Raw genomic sequence first — 21,556 nt, 5'->3', positions numbered from 1 at the left:
GCTCCTGGAAAACGAGGAGTCACCGAAGGGGCGGAGCGGAGCGGGGCGGGGCGGGCAGCCCCAATACCCGGGAGCCGCCGGCCCGGGAGAGGCGGAGTGCGGGAGGGGTCGGCCCTTTGTGCCCGAGAGTGAGGCGGAGGGGGGGCGCTAGGGCCCGGGGCGGCAGCGTAAGACAGCACCGGCTCTGGCCGCCGCCGCGCGGGGCTCGCCTCCTTAATAGGGGCGGTGACGTCACGGAGGGGGCGGGCCCGCGGTGGGCGGGGTGGGGGCGCCGTGCGCATGCGCCGTTGTGGCGGCCGCGGCGCTGCAGCAGCCGAGCCGCTGCCCGGGCGGCGGAGCGCAGAAAGAGCCATGGCTCGGGAGGGCGAGCGGCGCGGCAGGCTCCCGCCGCGGCGGCGGGGCCCGGCCTGACCGAGCGGGGCCAGAGCAGCGGCCCGGCGGCGTCACCCGGCAGCGGGGAAAGCAACGAATAAAGACAGAGCCGAGAAGAAGGGGAAAGGAAAAGAAAAAAAAGGAAGATCCCGCAGCCCCGCGGCAGCAGCAGCAGCACCGCCGCCAGCCCGCAGCGCCCACCCGCCGCCGCCGGCTCGCGGGAGGAACCGGCCCGCGGCCGCCGCGAAGAGCCCCGGGACGCCCCGCTGCCCACCAGATAGATGTGCGGTCCGGCCGCCCGCCTGGCCGACGATGAACGCGCAGCTGGCGATGGAGAACATCGGCGACCTGCACGGGGTGAGCCATGAGCCGGTGCCCGCGGCTGCCGAGCTGATGAGCGGCAGCCCCCACCACCGGAGCGCCGTGGCCCACCGCGGCAGCCACCTGCCCGCACACCCGCGCTCCATGGGCATGGCGTCCATCCTCGACGGCGGCGACTACCACCACCACCACCGGCCGCCCGACCACGCGCTGACGGGCCCCCTGCACCCCACCATGACCATGGCCTGCGAGACCCCCCCCGGCATGAGCATGAGCAGCACCTACACCACGCTCACCCCGCTGCAGCCTCTACCTCCCATCTCGACGGTCTCGGACAAGTTCCCTCACCACCATCACCACCATCACCATCACCACCACCCCCACCAGCGGATACCGGGCAACGTGAGCGGCAGCTTCACGCTCATGCGGGACGAGAGGGGTCTGGCATCTATGAACAATCTCTACACCCCTTACCATAAGGATGTTACTGGCATGGGGCAGAGCCTCTCTCCGTTGTCTGGATCGGGCCTGGGGAGCATCCACAACTCCCAGCAAGGGCTGCCCCACTACGCTCACCCCAGTGCCACCATGCCCGCCGAGAAAATGCTCACCCCAAACGGATTTGAAGCCCACCACCCTGCCATGTTGGCCAGGCATGGCGAACAACACCTCACCCCCACCTCCGCTGGCATGGTGCCTATCAACGGGATCCCACACCACCCCCATGCCCACTTGAATGCCCAGAGCCACGGGCAGATCCTGGGCTCTGCCAGGGAGCAAAACCCTTCTGTAACTGGTTCGCAGGTCAACAGTGGAAGTAATTCAGGGCAAATGGAAGAAATCAATACCAAAGAAGTAGCTCAGAGGATCACCACCGAGCTCAAGCGGTACAGCATCCCCCAGGCTATCTTCGCCCAGAGGGTGCTGTGCCGCTCTCAAGGGACCCTCTCAGACCTGCTGAGGAACCCCAAGCCTTGGAGCAAGCTCAAATCCGGCCGGGAGACCTTCCGCAGGATGTGGAAGTGGCTCCAGGAGCCGGAGTTTCAGCGAATGTCTGCTCTGCGGCTGGCAGGTGAGCCCGCTGCGGGGCGGAGGGGGCACCGTGGCGACGGGGCTGGGGCCCCGGGCCTGGGCAGGCCGCCCCGGTTTCTGCCTGCCCCCGCGGAGAGGCCCCAGCCCCGCTCCGCCGCTCCGTTTCGCTCCGCGCACCGGCACAGTCCGGCTTCCGCGCTCCCGGCTGCCAGACAAAGCCGAGCCGGGGCCCGGGCTGCGCACTGCGGCGTTCCGGCTCTCCCCGTTAGCTCGGGCGGGGCGCACCCGCCAGCCTCCCCGCCGCCAGCGGGACGGCGCCCACCATGTCCGGTAACGGGGTGCGGCGACACGCGCACGGCCCGCCGGCAGCGCTGCCCGCAGCGGGCAGGGCGAGGCGGAAATGCTCTGCTCGGCGGTTCTCTGAGCGATCGTGCCCGGCACTGCCCGGTACGGCTCGCTGACGTGGGGGAGGGAGCCCCGGTAACGCTCTGCCGAGAGGTGTCGATGCGTCCGCTTTGTGCCGGTGACAGCGACCCCGGGCTCCGGTGCAGCGCCCTGCGGGGTTTTGGCCAGCTCCAGCCCCGCTTTCCGCTTGGGCTGGGTTCGCTGTGCTGGGACGGGGTTTTCCCGCAAGCGATACGTGCCCGGCGTGTGACTGCGGGCTGAGAGAGGCTGGTGGCTGGAATCGGTTCATTTACTTAATTTTTTTTTTAATTGGTTGTGATTATCATTAGGCCGTGGAGTTTGAATTGCGCGTGGATGCCCCTGCTGAGACTCGCAGTCCGTGTCGTGTCTCCGAGCTGCTCCGGAGACATCCCCCCTCCCAGCGGCTCCGTGTTGCCCGCCCGGAGCAGTCGTCCGGTCCCACTCGGTGCCTGCTCGCCGCCCCCTGCCTCCTGCGCTCCCAGCGCGGAGCCCGAGTTTAATATGCCGTGAGTGAGGGTTTGTTAATTAAGTGATAGGTCTCCATTAATTTGTCCCTGGAGAACGCGAGGCAGTCGATCCGAGTTGGAGCCGGGGTCACTGATCCGTTTCACAGACAAAAATAAGGGAAGGGTTGAATCTTTCTCCTCGCAAAGGCACAAAGGCTGCTGCACTTTCGACTGCTGTGACGGTGGGAACTGGGAGTCTGCGGGGACCCGGCTGGGCCACATCGCGCTCCTTACCCGCTTTCAGCTCCCTTCTCTTTTCTAAAGCCTGAAGCGGTATGGGGAAGGGCCCGGGACAGCATCCCCCTCCCGCCGTCCCGGCCCTGGGGTGCACGCCGGTGGGAGGACGTTGTTCCCTTTGGCTTCCACTCCTGCCGAGTCAGTTTCTAAGCTCTCAGAAAATGCCCTTTCCACCTTCCCTTCCTCGACAGCCATCCCACCAGGAGAAACCCCTCGTGTTGTTGGTGCTACCCGCGGGAGGACGATGGAATTTGTGTTTGCAGTATCCCCATAACGATCGCTAAGGCGAGCTTTCTTCGATTTGGAACGTATTTTTACGACAATTCGGTCGACCTGAATCTCCGCTCATTTGCATAGATCGATACTGGAAGCAACCCCTCTCTCTGGAGTCTGCTGGCCTCCCCTTGCTGGCGCTGCTGGCAGCGGCTCCACGGCCCGGGCCGGAGGGAGGCCTGGGCAGGAGGAAGGGGACAGTTCCCCGCGCTCTGACCCACTGCCGTGTTCGGAGGGGACCCATTGTTCTCTTCTGCCCCTGCACTGCCCCTTCCTCCTGCCACCTCAGTGCTGCACTCTCACGACCGGATCCCGGTAATCCCGTTAGGCAGACAAAGCCTCATTATTCCGCCTTCCCTTCCTGACGAAACCCAAACGCTGCCACCTCACAGGAGCGGCCGGCCCGGGCCGCGCGTCCCCATCCCGCACGGGCCTCGAGAGGCGCTGCCCCACCCGCGCGCCGGCTGCCCCGCAGCACGTGGACATTTGCATAACGCGGCGTCCCAGCCAATGAGGGCGGCCGCGGAGGGCCCGGCCCAACCCCGCAGAGGATGCGCGCCTCTCCGCGCTGCCGGCGCCGTACTGCACATGCAGCAAACAAGTATCGATCCCGGGTTGTACACGTTTTAAATGTGTGATGATCTTACTAAGTGGTAAAAATCTGCCCCAGCTGATATTGATGTATGAACATCAATTCAAAATACTATAAATTACTCCAGCCGACGCAAATTAAATTTCATGTCCAAATTATAACTCGCTCCCGGGCATTCAGAGAATTATCAGGTAGATAAATAGCCAGAGCAGAGCCCTCTCTGCCTTCATTTCTTGCCTTCCTCATTTCCTGCAGGGAGCGGCAGGAGGTGGTGAGGGGGATGGAGCCTTCTTATTTCAGGCCTCACGGTCTTGCACGGCACTTTATCTTGAGTATTTGCCCCTTCCAGCCATCCCTGGGGGATCCCTACCTCCCAGATTACAGAAGCTCCGACAAATAGTGGAAAAATTGGTAGTTACATGGAAGCAGGATTGAGGTCTTGACACTTCCTGGGCTGTCTCTTGAAATGTAAGCAGAACTGCTAATTGCAAAGCTGACCTCTTCCAGCCTCCATCTTATTCATCCCATCTTCCTTCCCCTCTCTTCTCTTGTCCTTTGTCCCACTCTCTCACCCCCTCGATCGCTGAATATTTATCTATTCAGCCATTTCTCTCTTAGATGGTGTTCCCTCCCTTCCCTCGTTGTCATGGACATTTGGCAGGGCAGTGAAGTGATACGGAAAGCAAAAATACAGTTCAAAGAGAATGCACAGCCCTTCTGCAGCCTGATGGGATTTAAGGGGAATTTATTCCAGGTTATTTTCGAATAGGGAGGGAAATAGGAAGGGATAAAGAAGGCAGAACCCGACTCCTCTTGTTCAGGAAAACCCAATGTGCCCTGGGCCGTGGCCCCGCGGGAGGAACGCGGCAAATAAACATTTCGGGAGCAGGCGAGGGGGTCCAAGGGAGTACAGAGGCCTCTCTGGATCCTCTGCAGCAGAGGCCACCTTGCCGAGGTGTACCCTCCGCGGCGACTTCCAGCTCCCAGTGTCCCAAGCACGTCCGGGCAAGAGGCGTGGGGCCCATTCTGGCCCTCCGGAGCTGCTCGGTCTTTGCCTGCGCTCAGGCTGATATTTTCCGTAGTCGCAGCTCTTCTTCCCTTCTCGTTTCCTTTCTTCCTCCCAGTCTGAATATCGGCGAAGCTGAAGTCTTGGGAAGCCGGCGAGAAATTCCCGCCAAATTAACTGTAAAGAAATCGATACCGTAATCAGAGCGTTTTCCACATTAAATATGAAATTAATGAGCGCCGCTTGCTCCCCTCGCCACGCCGGCCGCCCGCCCTGCGCCGAGGAAGGTCGATGCCTCCCCGGCCCCGATTGCCTCATTAGGGCCTGATTAATATTTACCCGGCGGGGACTTTGCATAAACGCATTTGCATCAGGGAGGCGGAGGGCATCGACCGGGGGCTTGGCCGATGACAGCCTGAGAGCGGCGTGGGCCTGGGGCACAGAGCCTGTCACTCTCGGCCCGGGCTGCCCGGACGTCGCGGGGACTGGCGCGGGCCTGGCTCCGCGCACCGTGGGTGGTGACAGTGGCCGATGCGCAGCTGCCGGCGCGGTGCTGGGCCCGAGACGAGGTGCCCCGGCCCGGTGGGATCGGAGGATGGGAGCGCAGCCCGCCCCCGGAGCGGTCGTGCCCCTCCGCACCGGGCGGGCCCTGAGGCCGCTGTTGTTTGCCGGCCGTGTCCTTGTGACGGGATTGATTTACAGCCGCTCGCACATAGCTGCGTTTGCCCTTCGTTAATGTTTGCCCCGCGGAAGGAGAGGGGCCGGGCGGCGGCTGCCAGCCGCGTTCCTCCGCACCGGGCCGGGCCCCGTAGCACGGTTCGGCCCCTACTTGTTTGTTCACTTGTTTGTTTGCTTTAATTACCCGCCGCGTGGGGGGGCGGCGCCGTGGGCCGTGCCTCACTCCCACCCTCGCTCCCGTTTGTTTGAAGCAGCCTCACAGCGGGGCTGCTCCCCACCGAGGGCACCGCTGTGGTGGCCCGAGGGACGGGGCTGCAGGCGCGATGCCGGCTTGGCCGGCCGCGTCTGCCCGTCCTCACCGGCCAGGGCCACACAGCTGCCCCTGGTCCTCGCACGTCGGCCTGCGCTTCCCGGGGGCTCTGCGCCATCTGCTGACCGTTGGACAACGGGAGCCGACCCCACCGGCCCGGGCACCCCACCCGCACAGGGCCGGGTTGCAACGGCGCTGGCGAGGGCTGCAGACCGACCGAGCTCTGAGGGGTGCCCTGTGCCGGAGCCCGGGCTGCGCCTCCCGCGGGTACCGCCCCGAGGCTTCGGGGCGAGCGCGGCTCGGGTTCAGCACCGTGGACAGCGACTCCCGGGAAGTCCCGCCCTGGAGCAGGGGCTGACCGGGCCAGCGCCGCGCCGGTGAGGAGGAAAGGAGCCGGCAATGAGGGCTGTGCGGCCGCGGAGGGGGCAAGCACTGAGTGCCATCACCCCCCTGGCTCCGGGGCCGGGATGCCCGCGGGAGCGCAGCGGCTCCAGACCAGGCACTGAGCCCCGAGAGGAGCTGGTTTGTGGACGGGTGTCTTCGTAGGGGTGCGTGAGCAGAGGGAAAGGGAGCTTCCGCAGCACTGCATCTGGCTGGAAGGGTCGGGGTGGCTCAGGAGGAGGAGGTGAGGGATAGGGGAGAAGGACGGCAGCGTGGCGCCCGCCGCAGATGCCACGAGTGGGAGCCCGGGCACTGCCAGGCATGCCCCCTGTCCCCTACACCGCCGGGAAGGAACGTGCTGGTTGGAGTAAGGCAAGATTCCCTGGAAATGCACAGGCCGGGCACACATCGGTGCCTGTCTTTGCGTGTTCCAGCACTAAACTAAAGCTCGTGCTTTGCCTCAGGCAGCCTGGTCCTGTCCTCAGTGTAGCAAAAGGATCCCCATAACCTCCGCACAAGGGACAAGTTCGTTTCGAGGGACACCTAAGGTGACTTTTAAGCACAGGAGTTATTGTTGAAGTGCTGGTGGCTTTAACCTGAAGACTGCAGGCATCGACGAGGGATTTCCTGAGGACCGAGCACAGACCTAGCATGGCATCACGTCGGGTTCTTCCATGATCAAATCGATAAATGTTGATTCGCGTTTCAAACATAAATCTATCTGGATTAACCATACACTGACAGAGAAGCGACCGATGCTTACTGACTTTCTTCGGAAATGCAGCTTGCTTGAGCCATTTTGCTTAAGAGGAAGTCAGGTTTATGATGCTGAAAGCGTAATTTATAGGAACAATTTATTAGCTCAACATTAGTTTTGATTTTTCCCATTTTAGGGCAATAGAAAGTCTCAGCGGTAACATTTTATGTGGATGGCAATTCAGACGTGGGTGTTGCCTTCTCGCGGGCGTACAAGCAGCACTTCAAGCTGCTGCGGGCTGGGGTGTGCAAGTACCTTCTGGGGCATCAGAAACGCTGCTACTCCGAACAGCCAAAAGCGTTCTGTCGGATGGCGCCGGGGGTTTTCCTTAGTTACTTCGGTGCAGCAGCTGCTGCCGTGAGCCCGCCCCAAGGCCCGGGTGTCTCTCAGGTGCAGCAGTGCCGCACGCATTTACTGCAGCCTGGGGGTGGGGGTAAGGAGATTCTTTCCCCCCTTCCCCTCCCGTAGGGCGATCCTCGCAGCCCCTTCCCCGGCAGAGACCGGCTGCCGCGGTGCTGCCGTAACGCCCCCAAAGCGGGGACTTTCCTCGTGTCACCGCGGCCGCATTTCTCGTCCGTTTGAGACTTATCTCGTTGTTGAACACACTGTCGGAATTAGCTGAAGGCTTAAAAACTGGAGCAGGGGAAGCGGGAAGGGTCAAGTAGGTCCTTAGGGAAGGGGCGCGAGAAGCTGGCCGGGTTTTAAGTAAATTCGACGATCCTTAATATTCCAGCGAAGGTTTGGCAACGCACTGCGTCGCTTCCACAGCTCAGAAACCCCATTTTCGGCGGCTGGAGCAGCAGGAAGGGGCGGAATAACCCGGTCAAGCGTCGAGCCCGTTACAGAAGCGCCTCGCCCGCCCCCCTGGGAGGATCCGCTCCTGCTGCGGTAATGAAAACAAGCGGCAGCGAGCAGAGGCCAGGCCGGGCAGGGCCGACGTGGCTCCGCAGCGAGATGCGTCCGCACACGGCGCGGGCGGGGCCGGGCGGTGCGGAGCGGTGTGAAGCGGCGTGGAAAGGAGCAGACGGGTGCGGAGCGGGCGTTGCTGCCCGGCTGGGCGCGGTGAAGTGCGGGGCGAAGCTGGCGGCGCTTCCTGGCGGAGCGGCCGGTGCGCCTGGCTGGGAGATGCTGCGCGGAGCGGTGCGGAGCGGAGCGGTGCGGGCCCCCCGCTGGGCAGCGGCCGCAGCAGCGTGGGGAGCGGGCGCCACCCAGGGGCCGGGGGCTGCTTGCGCCGTGCTGCGGGGTCGAGGGGGGGGTGGCCGGGAAGGGCTAACACGATTAAAATATTGATGTAGTCGCAAAAATCGTTCATTAAGGCAATTTAATCTTTGCTATTAAATGTCCTTTCAATTCATTTGGGGTAATTAAGATGCAGTTTAAGTGATTAAATTCTAATTACTTATGCTGGACAAAGAAATATTTGTCACAGTAATATGGTTAACTAAAGACCCAGCTAAAGAAATTTAACGTTTACTTTAAATGATATCGTAGGAAAATCGGGTGCTTTCCCCTGATTGATCCACTTAACAACATATTCTGTAATGGTGATGTCAGCTCACTCCAGTGGTTACAGATCCATCAACACTGTAAGTTTGTGTAAACCCCAGAATCCCAAAGTGTTGAGTCAGCGCTCTTTAGTCAGATTGACTTTATTATTCCAGGGCCAGCAAATTAAGGTCACTCGTTTTAATACAGTGCACGGAGTGAAATGTTTACAATCCAATCTCAGCTGGGATCTATATGTTGGCAGGTTGATGTTACTCTGTGAGCATATAGGAATGTATTTTTTATCTCTTTTCATGTTATGAAACAACGAAAGAGGAGTATTGCCTGGGCTCAAAGGCAGAGCGATAAGATAGAGGTCAAATGACCTCTGAGTGGATGTATGCACCAGCACTCTAAATAAATGTAAATACAAATCATTAGACTGACAAGTGCAAAATGCTGAAGGGTGCTAGGAGTAGTAAGGCCAAGAAATACTTTAGTGTGGGTTCAGACATTTCAGAGCAGTGTTCTCTTCAGCTGAAAGGAGAAAGTTTTGGGGAGCAACAAATGAACTGCATCACCCATATAGGCTTTCATCACTGACACATGAATGGCCTTGTTCTATGGTGGGTTGGAGCTTTTGGGGATGCTCTTTGCAGCACCATTGCTGCCCATTGCTTACTACAGCAGGAGCACGTGGCCAAAGCTGTCCTGATGTGCAGAGTCTCTGTCTCACACCGCATGTCTCTGCAAGGATCCCATCCCCAAGGTGCCTGCAAAGGCCCCAGGCCAGTGACAAGGGGGCCACCAAATGGTGAGGTACCAGAGTGAATGGTACACAGCAGCTGTGATTATTCATCCAGGCCAAACAGATTTGCTTGCTTTTTAGTTGGTGTGGTGAAGTCTGCCTTCAGGTAGCATGTGTCTTATAGGCACCTTATCTCGTTCTCATATTGCCCCAAATGTAGAGTTTTTGATAATTAGGAAAGATCTGTCATCGTCAGTCTCTCTGCACACTCCAGAGGTGTTATTTGCATGATAAGGATGGAGCTTATCATGCTTTATTATATATTATCATCACCATGAATTTACTGTAAACTTTTGGCGACTTGCTCTCAGTGAGCTGTTGTAGGCAGTGTGATTATGACTCTCTCTGATGGCTGAAGTCCTTAAGTGGCTTCAACCTCCAATGAAAATCCTGCTGCCTTTTCTACCCAAAGGTAGAGCCTCCTTCAGAAGGCTTGTACCAGTGAAGTTTTCACTCTCTGAAAGTGTTACTGGGTATTGTGTGATGTTTCAAAACTAGAAGCAGATGCTTTAGGAAGATTCCACTTAGGTCTTAGTGGGCACAGCTCAAACTGTAACTGGGGCAGGTCCTGGCCTTTGTAGACCTGACACAACAGAGGTTAGAAAATACATATAAGGAGAGGATTCTGAAAGGGTTTTTTATGTCTCTAAGACATGTCCTGTACACACGAGGTTGGGATAGATAAAAGACTTTGCAAGAGGAGGGGGGAAACATGATAATCACAAGACTTCAGAGAACTCTTTCCAGGCAGTCTGAAATACATCTCCTTGTCTCTCCTATGACCCCTGCAGAAATGCAGGGCTTTTGGTGCACTTCTTCAAGCTGGGCTGCATCATTTCTTGGGGGTTTCCCACTAATGGGAAGGGTGACTGGTCTGAACCCACAGGAATGAAGCTTGTAAACTCCCCATTGCTTTTGTAGAATCTCACACTGAAGTCTGAGAAAGCATAAAAGAGTTCTTTTTTTCTCCTACCTGTCTGAAGCAAATATAATGCTCATGCATAGTAAGGGTGAGGAAGTCCCCCAAACTAAACCAGTCCGGTGAGGGTACTGGTGAAGATCTCAGAGCTCAGTGCTGACTTTACCTTCTGGTGTGAAGCAACCAGAAAGTGCCTCATGAGGCAAGGCAGAGCGAGCCCAGAGTCATGAGAGATCCCCAATCATTTTTACTCCCCAAAAAGCTACAAATGAGTTCCTACAGACTCCTTCTGTCCATAGCGTCCGGCTCAATCTTCCAGCCACAGCACTAATTGGTGTCAAACAGTGTGTCAAATGTGATGGAAATTAGCGTGTGTGTTGTGAACCTGCTCAGAGGGAGCTGAACCAAGACCACTACCTCTTTCGTACAGGGCACTCAATGGCCGCAAGCAATAATGGCTTGTGGTCAGCAATGACCTGGGCCAGAGCTGGAAACATGACCTGTCACTTCAGGGTGAAAGGCCCTCTATCCCATCACTGGTGGATATGGCCTCCTCTCCATGCCAACCAGGCTCTGAATTCAGCATAACTGGAGACATTACTCTGTGTGTGTGTCTCCCCATTGCTGGTCTGGACCTGCTCTGGATACAGAGAGGAAAAAGGGCTCCCTGTAAGCAGAGACACACTGTGTGCCTTGGCTCCCACCTCAGTGGGGTGAGAAAGTTCATGCCAAGGCAGCGATGGGACCATTCCAAGAAGAGCTGTAATGCTGTGCTGTTGTGGTGCACTGGGGTGGGAGTGCTCCCTTCTTCCTGCCCTGTGTCTCTCCTCCCTTTCCAACCGCTTTGTACAGTTAAAAAAGCAATTGTGGCCATTGCATGTGCCTGTCCTGGAGTAATGGGAACTGCTGCTGGCAGCTGGTGAGCAGTGTGACCTGTTGGTGTGCATGGAATGGCATGGCTTTCTCAGTGTCAGGTCTGAACCCCCCTAAATTCACCTTCTTCCTCAGCATCTGCTGCCTTTCTACCCTGTGTCTGAGAGCACACACTCGGTGATGTGGTTGGCAGCCAGCAGAGCAGTGCCTCTGGCAGTGAGAGTGGTCTTCTGCCTCCACAGCTAGCCATAGGGCTTGGGCTGGGGTTTGCCCAAGTAGGGTTTTCCATTGCCTTTCCCCCTACACCAGTGCCATTTTTAACAAAAACAGCCAGCAGAACTTGTGGTGATATTTTATTCTCCATACCTGGCAGTGTTCAAGGCCAGGTTGAATGTGGCTTGGAGCAGCCTGGTCTAGTGGAAGGTGTCCCTGCCTGTGGCATAGGGGATGGAAGCAGATGAGATTTAAGGTCCCTTCCAATCCAAACCATTCTGTAATTCTATGATTCTATGGTTTATTATGTGCCCAAAACAAGCCAGAGGGTTTGTTGAGAGTATTAGTGGTTTCATTCTGTGCCTCTGGTTCTTAGAAAGGAAAATTTGTGTTTGGCAGATGCAGATAGGCACACGTGTATGCACCAGGTGCTCCTGAAAATTGATTTATGGTAATCAGGGTTTTTTCCTTAGATTTAAAAGAGAAATCCACTCTCTAGGGATGAAAGACTAGATCAAGCATCAGAGTTAACACCTGAGCTTACTGTAATGTTGACTTTTAGACTGACAGACCAGTGTCGTTCACATCACAGGTGGGCAAAACATCCTCTTTGCTATCTCAACCTGATGATGCAATTAGTGCGTTTTCAGAGGGGACATGATCCTGCCACACCTGTGGCAAAGCAGGACTGATCCCGCTGTGCTGTACAGAGCCAGACCAGCTGGGTGCTGCAGGAGAGCAGTGATAGATGGTGGAGCTGCAGCAGTGAGACCTGGTTCAGCACCACGCACAGGCAACCAGGCCTCAGTGAGATGTACAGACCTTACAAGGTTGGCAAGTTAACTCAGCCAAATCCCTCGGGCTACTTGGAAGGAACAAAGGGAGACAAAAATAGATTGATGGACTGCATCAGGAGAATTGCAAGTGTCAAAAATATCTGTTGCTCAGGGCAGAGGAAGATAGAAGTGACTGGAAGAGGCCAGAGTTCAGCAGTGGATTTATAAGGCTCCTTCTGGCACCGATAATATTACATTGTCATATCTGCACATGTGTTGCCAGAGCCATAGTGACTTTCTTTATCCTCTGCTTTGCTTTTTTCTTAACTAGACTTTGTTAAGGCTTTTTCAAAAGGCATCACAAGGAGCACCGCTCAGCTGGGGCAGCCCAGAGACAAAGAGCACGGCTGTCTGCCATGGGGAGACAGGGCAGCATGAGAGCGGGTGTGCAGGGGAGAGGTGCATGCCTCTGGGGAGCACAGCACCCCACAAAGCACCTGAATTCAGCTTTTGTGCTGTGGGACAGGGTCTGCTCACAGTGCTAACGGGTATGGGCACATCACTGCAAATTACTTTTATTATCTTCTACTAAAATCCAGATGAAGGTGTGTGATAAACGGTTTTGAAGACAGGCTCTGTTTTTTTTACACAAGAAAAGGGTTTCAGTCAGTGTTTCCGGAGCCTCTGACTGCAGTGAACACCATTACTGGTGCTGGAGGAGGACCTGGCCCAGGAAGGCATAGCTGCTTTGTCTGAACTGGCTTAGGCTGCTGTAACTGGGCTGGATGGTCCCTATTTGTCAACCCTTGCCATGTGAGCTGGCTGGTCTCTGTGCCTGCTTTGGGTAGACTCTCACGTTGGAGCAGATTTTATCCTGTGGTGTACATTTGTTCTCTGGCAAGCTGGAAGCTACAATTTATTATTAAAATTGATTGGCTCCAGTGCAGGAAAAACGATCGTAAGGAAACCCTATTATGGTTTTTCATTATCACCATTATTTATTTTTAAGTGCTATTAATATTTCTGAGCCTGGACAAGGCAGAAGATGAGAGGTGGTATCCACCCTTGCTGCTCACAACCTGAGGCCTTGCAGCACTGTCTGCAAGTGTGCTGTGAACAATTAAATGTATTGGAAAGTCTTTGCCCTCAATCTACCTCTGGTGAATGCTAACAGGGGTAAAGCTCAGAAGACAGCAACTTTAGCTTTGAATGGAAATGATCCAGGTTTGGAAGCCATGCCCCATCATCCCACGGTGAAGAAAGGCTCTGTGGTGTGCTGCTCAGCCCAGGCTGGCTTGGCCGGGCTGCTCTGGGCAATGCCTGCCTCAATTCCACCTCCTGGGGCTGTGCTGTGTCCAGTGAGAACTGAACTTGTGCATGTGGGTCTTCGTGTCTTAGATAAGGTCCCAATTGCAACCAAGTCAATCTCTCTCTTCCTCTGAACTGGTACATTATTAGCACTTAATTCAAACTAGAAGAAAGAAGAACTCCAACTTGGATGTGAGGATAAGAATCATCCTATTTCATAGGCAAAACTAGAGCATATCTTCCCTCGCTCCCACTAGGTGTGGACCAAGCCTTAGGAAACCAGCAATCCTGCAGGATAGTTTGTTAAAAAATTGAGTCCACACTGGTTTGCAGGAGCAAGGGGTGGCTCCCAGCTTCTCCAGAGAGCACCATGGGAACCTCAGTGCTTGCTTTCTGATGGGTTTGACTGAAATGAAGTTTTATTTGCAAAACACTGCAGTTGGCCTGTTTGTATCATAGACTGGAGAGGATTTATTTTTTCCTCTCCAGTAATGAGCACTTTTTTCTTACCTCTGTGATGTTACGAGCAGTAATTATAAGGTCTCTGATGCAACAAGAGAAGCTGTAACTCTTGGGAGTAAGGAAATAATTATTCAGGAATACTATGTTTCAGGAGGTGAGCACAAGTTCAGGAAGACAATGTGTTCAGCAAGTTAGTTTCACAACGGACTGTTGTTTTCTTGTTATCCTCTGTGATTTTGGAGAACTCAGGTACTAGTTTGTGATGGAAACCCCAGAGGTTTACACTGCTAATTGAACTAGCTTTGTATCTACTGCTGTGACTGTCATTTATGATGTGACTATTCCTGCTGAAGCATCGTGCAGAGCCGACTCAGATCATGCTATTTGTGTAGTTAAGATTTTGTGACAAGCCCTAGACAGAGCGTCTGGGTGAAAGCTGGAATTTGTGTCGTCTTTGAAACAGGAAGGTGCAAAGCAGCATAAGCAGAAATCATTAGGCACAGCAAACCTTGCCTGAGCTTGGTTTGTCTCCTTTGCTGCATTAGCCTGTCAGCAGGGCAAAGTCAGAGCTGGAGACTGAGGCTGTTACAGAGCTGAGCTCCGACATGTGCTTTCATGGGAACTCGTGATTTTCAAATGGATAGACGTGTAAAAAAGATTGAGATGCTGTTGATATGTTCTTTGCTCCTTGTTCCTAATATATGCCAGTAAATAACAGACTATTCTCGCAAAAGTATTTTTAATCCTTGAGTTATCAATGTTAACTTTCACTTGGGGATGCAGAATTATTTCAGCAGGCACTGATCCCCACAGTGAATTCAGCAGCTTGACTTCAGTGGGGGCTCACTTCCATGAGGAAACCTGGGTTTCAGCCCAGAAGCTGCACAGAGTTTTAGAGGTCAGGATGTAACTTCAAAGCACTCTTCAAAGGGTTTCATATAAAATAACTGTAGAAGGTATGAGTTTGGTATCCCAGTCCATTTGATTCATGTGTCATTGCTTATGAAAGAATGTGTGGCTGGAATACATACTGTTGGGGAGCTCTTCAAAAGCTTCTCCTCAGAGGGGGCTGAGATGCCAGTGTCTTGGTCGCTGCCCGCTGGGCTGGCAGAAGGTGCCTTTGCATCTCCTGAATCTTGCTGTCTGATCTGTGCAGTTGCTATTTCTCTAAGTACAAAAGGTGGATGACTATTTTTATACTTCCCTCAAGCAATTAAACCCTCATGCCAAGGCTGGCTCTAGGTTGCACTAACAGATGTAGGAAGGACCTTTGTAAAGTAATTTGCTGTTTTCATTCCAATAACTGTGGAATAGGTACACAAAATTCTTCTTCATATAATCAGCACTGATCTCAACAGAATTCAGGACTAGGCAGGCACAGAGACAAAACATCCTTATTACCTTCAGAAATACATCTCTGAATCAGCATTAAAGGTCATTGTTAGAGAAAAAAGAGGGAAACAAACTTCAGAATCTTTTGAAAGCGAGACAGAGCAATCTGCTCTCCCAAGGAAACCTTTATCCTAGCAAAATGCTAACAAGATGAAGTGGCAGGCAGTCAAAGGCTGGTGGGGGGGAATCTGGGAGTCACTCTGTCATCCTGTTGGATCCTACGTGGCAGGTGATCTGCAAGGCAGATTCAAATTGTGAGTGCCTTTAGTAATATAGAGCAAAATGGTGTTCTGAATGGGAAAGAAAGGATGATAGATGAAATAAGGTGAAATTCTGTACGGAACATTCACTATACCATTTTTCTTCATGTTGAAACGTGGTTTATTTTGTTCAGAATACGTAATCATCTGGTGTGTAAGACTGTAGTAGCATCCTGGTTTCTCCCAGTTCCATATTTCTTAGACAATAAAAAGCTACAGAAATGGATTGACAACAAATAATGAAGGTTGAAGAGGTTGGCAAGGTTGATTTTAGAGCTCAGTGAATTTCCACTCCACCTCATAGAGATATTACATAGTTAAAGTACCAGCAGTAATGACTGTTACTAAAATGTAATAGCATTTGCTGAGTTTTATCAGACAACAACAAAGGTATTTTCCAACTTCTATTCCTTATCTCTTTCTGTAGTTTATAGTAAGTTAAAAAGTGTCACAAATCATCTCCAAATTTAGAAGCTGACATGAGCAGTCCTGTATCCCGTTTGTCCTGTTCTGTGTACCAGTGCACTCCTCTGCCAGCCCTCTCTAACCATTCTTCCCTTTCTTGCAGCATGCAAGAGGAAAGAACAAGAGCACGGAAAGGACAGAGGGAATACACCCAAAAAGCCTCGGTTGGTCTTCACGGATGTCCAGCGTCGAACTCTACATGCAATATTCAAGGAAAATAAGCGTCCGTCCAAAGAATTACAAATCACCATTTCCCAGCAGCTTGGGTTGGAGCTGAGCACCGTCAGCAACTTTTTCATGAATGCACGGAGGAGGAGTCTGGATAAGTGGCAAGACGAGGGCAGCTCCAATTCAGGCAACTCATCTTCTTCATCAAGCACTTGTACCAAAGCATGAAGAAATAACCACGAACTAAACCTCGGTGGAAAAGCTTTAAAAATTAATAAATAAATAAAGACAGACCAGGACCTCAAGATAGCAGGTTTATACTTAGAACTATTTGAAATAAATGTTATTTATAAGTCCAAAGAAACCAAAGACATATTTCACCTGCATTATGACTTTGTTCTAAGACACACACTTTAGTAGGATGACGACTTGCAAAGAACAGAGAGGAAGAAGAAAGTGAAATGGAGGGAATGAAATGGAATGCAAAGAGAAGAAAAGCAGACCACTGGTTTTACACCTTTGCCCATTATCATCTTCACCGTACTTGGCTGTTTAGTGGTTTGGAGCATAGTGATTTCTTGTCATTGAACGGACATTTCTTCAGATATGGCTCTTCATTTCTACAGCAATTGCCATGAAGGTGTATAACGTACACACCAGTGGTTAGGGACTTAGTCAGGGCTGGTCTTCAGAGAGGGTTGTGCCATGGCATGACCTACAAAGCGTGGAGTCGTCTGAATTCATTTGAACGGTAGTGTGATTTTTGCTGTTTCATGGTTTGAACTTAACTGGTGCAATGCCCGGAAGCAAGTTCAAACTAGGCAAAGAAATTTTGAATGGTACCTAAACCAGTGCATTCTCTTTGTTTGTTAAGGAATGTTCAGATTTAAAAAAGGAAAACTATTCCATCCATTAAAAAAAAAAAAAAATCGACTAGCTACCAAAGAACACATTTAATAATTATATTGCAGGTATTTTATTGCAATGATTTTACTATTCCAAAGCTATTTTTACACAAAATACTATGTAGAGTTATAGGTATAAACTAATCTAACTGTATAACACATAAAACTTGTAATCAAGACTGTTATTTGCAATTAGTAAAACCACTAATTCTGTGATTGGCAAGAAAGAATGTCATCTGAGGAGATCGCAGCCCCTTTTGGAGCACAGGCACTGATAATGGGATGACGCTTCCATTGAAGTCAGTGAGCCCTTCTGCCGCTGACTGCACTGGGAGCAAAAGAAGGGCCGCTATTGCCACGTGTAAGGCAGCGTGGCAGCTGTCGTGCCTGCATCCCCTTATTACAGTCTCCCAGGCTGACATTGCTGGAAGCCCATTGAACAGCGCTCTTTGCAAACCGTGCATTGTATATAAATGCAGCTCAGCTCTGCCATCTAGCCTGCAAACAGGAGACCTGAGGCACTTTGTATGCAAAAATGAAACGAATTACGAAATGTAAAACCACAGGGCTCAGCATCTGATCAATACTCGTTGACATTAGTGAGCTTTTTTTACCTATTGACTTTACTAGGCAAAGGAACAGCAGTAGCTTTGAAGGCTCGTGGTCTTTTCTTATTGAAAAAGGTGGTACAACATCAGTTAATGCTGGTGAGAAGAGCTCCAACAGGAGCTGCAGTAGTGGTTTCGGAAGGCTAAATCATGATGCCTCTGAAGTCAATAGCAAAATTCCCATGACACTGAGATGCAAGCCTGATGTTTCGTGGCTTCCTATCTGTGTGTAGCAGGCTGAGCTTTTGTCCTGTGCGTTCTTTCTTGCTCATCTATTAATCAGGATAATGCATGAAATAGTTTAACGTTTGTAGCTGAAAAGCTTTAAATGCTCTGTTGCTAACAGACCCGTAGAAGAGAAATCATCCCATTCCTACTCTGATGAAATTAAAAAGAAGAGCGTGCAACATCTGCATATTAAATTCTAGTGTAAGGGAAAAATAGACTTTAAAAACCGTACATGTGCCTGTTAGATTTCTAACTGGTGTTTCAAATTACAGAGGTAATTCTGCTAGGTATATTAAATTCCAGAATAACCAAATATGCACGTTTAAGCCCAAAGCAAGGATTAGAAATAGATATTCTTACTTACACCCTTAAAAAAAAAAAAAAAAAAAAAAGAGAGAGAGAAAGGAAAATTCAAGGTAAACTAGAACCCAGCCACCACCAACAAAATCAGATACTGGGTTTTGGGATGAAGCCCACTCAAAATAATAGCAACACCAAAGTTAAGCAATTCTGTAGCACCACTTATTTCCCAGAGAGGACAGGGTCTAGTCAAGGTTCAGGGTATACAGTTAATTTCCAGTAAGTGCTTAGAATGCAGCTGAAATATCTCTATATTAAAATAAAGTGAAATAAACCCAAGCTTTTTGGCACTGAATATTTCTCCCCATTTCCGTATGTTAAACCCACTTTAAGACTGACAAAGCAATTGCCCGTGAAAACGTAATCTAATCTGTGAGTTTTTTGAGTCTCTAGCTTACCTTAAATTTTAGCAGCTTTCTTTTAAAGTGTTCCATCCACACAGAGACATAATTGACATGGAAACATTAATAAGCTGACATACAAAGTATCTCATGGATGCAGTCTCACTAGTGTAAGGTTAATAAAGGACGGTGATAACTAACTTTTTAGGTTTCTTTCCAGCAAAACACTGCTTTGTAACGTACCTATAGTTTAGAAAAGAGAGCCTTATTTATTTAAAACTTGAGAATTTAAAAATGCAGGGAAATTCAAAGTACATTGCCGCATTTTTTAGTATTTCCATTGTATTGTCTTTAGAGACTACTTGCTGAAACCAAAGAGAACTTTCATACCAGCATTAAATTTGCACCCAATATGCAATTTCAGGATCTCTGATACACACACATGCAAGTCCCTCAATAGGTCTGTGTATATATACAAGCACACACATTTTTATGGAGTGCTGTATGTATGCACGTGCACACATGTATCCACACACACAAAACCCGATGCACAAGTTATAGATTTTAAGTGGTTTGGGTTTTTTTACATGTCTGTTTAAGTATATAGAAACGTTTTGGTTTTTTATAAGCCATTAGGAACAAAACTCTTCCCATGAGCAATATGCGCCTCATACTCTGAACAGGCAAAGAACACACTTTTCTTTAATTCTTTTCAAAACATGAAGCAAATAACTATGGAACTGCTCATTCTACCTGTAAAGCTGTTTTACCTCTGAGCAGACTGCCTGGCCGCACCAACTGAAGCATGGACAGGTTACCTGGTGCTCCCTGGCTTGGACCATTGCCATTCCTCAGCAGGGCATCCTTAACAGGGAGCTGCTTTCTGATGTTGTGCTTAACGTTACACAGGAAAGCTTGTCTCTGTCTTATCAGTAAGTCTTTTGGTTCACTTCATTCCTGATAAAATAGTTTCAAATTCAACAAAGGGACCTAAAAATCTGCCAGGAAGGGTTAGGAGAGGGAGCAGAACCTGAAACCATTTGGGAGCATCAGGAGATGGGGCTTCAGTCAAAGGTGACTCCATGGGCGAGAGGGCATTAGGAATGTGCATTCGGCTCATAGCCTGCATCCAAACCTGACCACAGTAACCCACGAGCGGAGGCTGGCCGAGAGGTGAACTGTCCACATCCATCCCCATTGTAAATGGCATTATTAGCTTTCCAGGAAAAGAAAAATAACCAAAAAAATAACCCCCCTTCAGAGCAACCCATTCTGCCGCAATACCCGCACTGCTTTCAGGGGCATCAGCCTCCTCTCCTTACTCAGGTAAAGCAATCCCAACAAGAGCCAGCCAGGAACAGGGCTTTTGCTTGAGAATTTGCTCCTGCTCCCACCGATGCCAGAAGCGAATTCCCAAGCAGCCAAAGTGGCTGGGGGTGCCCCGTCACAGGACCAGGCCCAGGACTGCTGTGGGCACTGCTCTTCTCCTGAGAGGGATTTCAGGATAAGGCCGTGGTGGTGGCGGGCTCTGCCTGGAGGGAACACTGCTGAGCTTATACCAAAGAGTCTTAGGACACCTCTCCTCACCTGAGTTGTAAACAAGACATTTTTACCCCGAGAAACAGTCCTTCTTTCTACTACTCTTCCTCCTATCCTCCTCCTCTTCCTCCTCCTTTGTACATAAGGATGATAACTATGCATTTAGCAAACAAAGAGAAAGCACTTACCCTTTTCTATCTTGCTGCGTTTGGGTGCATTCAAAGGCCCAGGGGCTAATTTTGAGACTTTGCTTAGCCTCCTGGTTTATTATTGTGGTGTGGTTAGCTTTACAATACATTTGGTAACTATTTGCTAAAGACAAAGAAGCAAAAGGTAAGGAATAGCTACTTCCACGTGTTAAAAAAAAAAAAAAGAAAAAAAAAAGAAAAAAAAAGTGTGTAAAGATCTACTATTTATAGTGTGAACCAAAGACGCTACCTCACTCGATTTCCATTGGTGATTTTAATCACATTGATGATACCAAAGAATACCAAAGATTTTTCATGCACGGCCTCAGTCTGGAAAGGGAACTCATCCTCCTTCTTACCCCCGACCCTCCTCCTCACCTTCACTCAGTGCGTAACCTTGTCTTCATTCTTAATGGTAATGCTAATAACCTTACGAATACTTCTCTTGCTACAACTGCTACTACTGATGATGATAAGGATAATAATAATAATAAAGCTCTAGGCAAACATGTTGCAAACTTTGTAAACTCATAGGACGAGTGCCTTGCTTGAACCAAAGTGTTAAACCGCTGTTGACCTCTTTATCTCTCACCTTATACTCTTTGAATACCTCAGCCTCTTAGAAAGGCCACTAATGAAAAAAGGAATAATTCTTCACCGTGGTGCTTTTTGCCGTGCAACCATGCAATGAAACTTTCTTTGATACCAAAGGAAAATGTTTTTTTCCACTTTCTTGCTGACAAACCAAAGGTTCCCTCTTCTTTCCCCCAAAGCAGCTTGAGTCCCTCAGCCCAGACAGGCCGTGCATCGCTTTTACCAATTCCTCCAAATACCTCATAGTAATAAATCTTTAGGGTTATGTTGTATAGAGAGTCTATGTGATAAGGCAGAACTTACTAGTTTGATAATTGTTAAGGTTACTTAAAAAAAGCTTTATAATTCTTATTTATTTTGTAGGGGTTGTTTTGTTTGTATGTTCCTTTTATATCGTTTGGTTTGGGTTTCTTCTTTTTTCCTCTTTTTTTTGGCAGAACTTCTCTGTTATACTCAAGGAAGATCTTATTCCTGGGAATGTTTCAAAGTGGGTAAAGATCGCTGTTTGCAATGAATGCAAGAAAGGGAAACGTGGCTTCGATTTCTTTTGTTTCAGCTAGGATGCTTTGCGTTTGCTAGTCGATGTTCTTTTCACAGGGTAAAAAAAAGATATTCTCTGCTGTGATAAATGGTTCCTATTTTTTCTCTATAATGTGCTGTGACTTTAATTTAATTACATTTTGTATACGCTTATTTAATCACTGCTTTAATTTATGACTATGTAGTTTAAAAAAAAAAGAAAAAAATGTATATAGTAGATTCAAAAATGGCCA

The 21,556-nt window shown here is 50.6% G+C and overlaps 1 protein-coding gene across 3 annotated transcripts; it reads left to right on the top strand.

Annotated features, from left to right (window-relative positions):
- The first annotated feature begins 305 nt into the window (after positions 1-305).
- Positions 306-19,696, top strand: ONECUT1 (one cut homeobox 1). Of its 3 annotated transcripts, none has more exons than XM_057397741.1 (2): positions 306-1,765; positions 15,956-19,696. In XM_057397741.1, the coding sequence occupies exons 1-2, from the start codon at positions 685-687 to the stop codon at positions 16,246-16,248; spliced, it is 1,374 nt and encodes a 457-aa protein (XP_057253724.1). In that variant the 5' UTR covers positions 306-684; the 3' UTR covers positions 16,249-19,696. The 3 variants fall into 3 exon arrangements, with proteins under 3 accessions (XP_057253724.1, XP_057253732.1, XP_057253739.1); XM_057397749.1 differs by lacking the exon at positions 15,956-19,696 and adding an exon at positions 3,086-3,920; XM_057397756.1 differs by lacking the exon at positions 15,956-19,696 and adding an exon at positions 2,460-2,554.
- Positions 19,697-21,556: the final 1,860 nt, after the last annotated feature.

Source organism: Pezoporus wallicus, unplaced genomic scaffold (assembly GCF_028554395.1).
Source record: "Pezoporus wallicus isolate ANWC-B61680 ecotype Strahan unplaced genomic scaffold, APGP_CSIRO_Pwel_v1 contig_3952, whole genome shotgun sequence".
NCBI lineage: Eukaryota > Metazoa > Chordata > Aves > Psittaciformes > Psittacidae > Pezoporus > Pezoporus wallicus.
The sequence above is the reverse complement of the archived record's forward strand: the minus strand, read 5'-3'. Positions and strand labels throughout refer to the sequence as shown.

What these genes read in the sequence shown, in the direction of transcription:
- ONECUT1 (XM_057397741.1), top strand. Translation starts at nt 685, where the DNA reads ATGAACGCGCAGCTGGCGATGGAGAACATCGGCGACCTGCACGGGGTG. An exon ending in GTCTGCTCTGCGGCTGGCAG is followed by an intron (nt 1,766 to 15,955) that starts GTGAGCCCGCTG and finishes CCTTTCTTGCAG; the next exon opens with CATGCAAGAGGAAAGAACAA.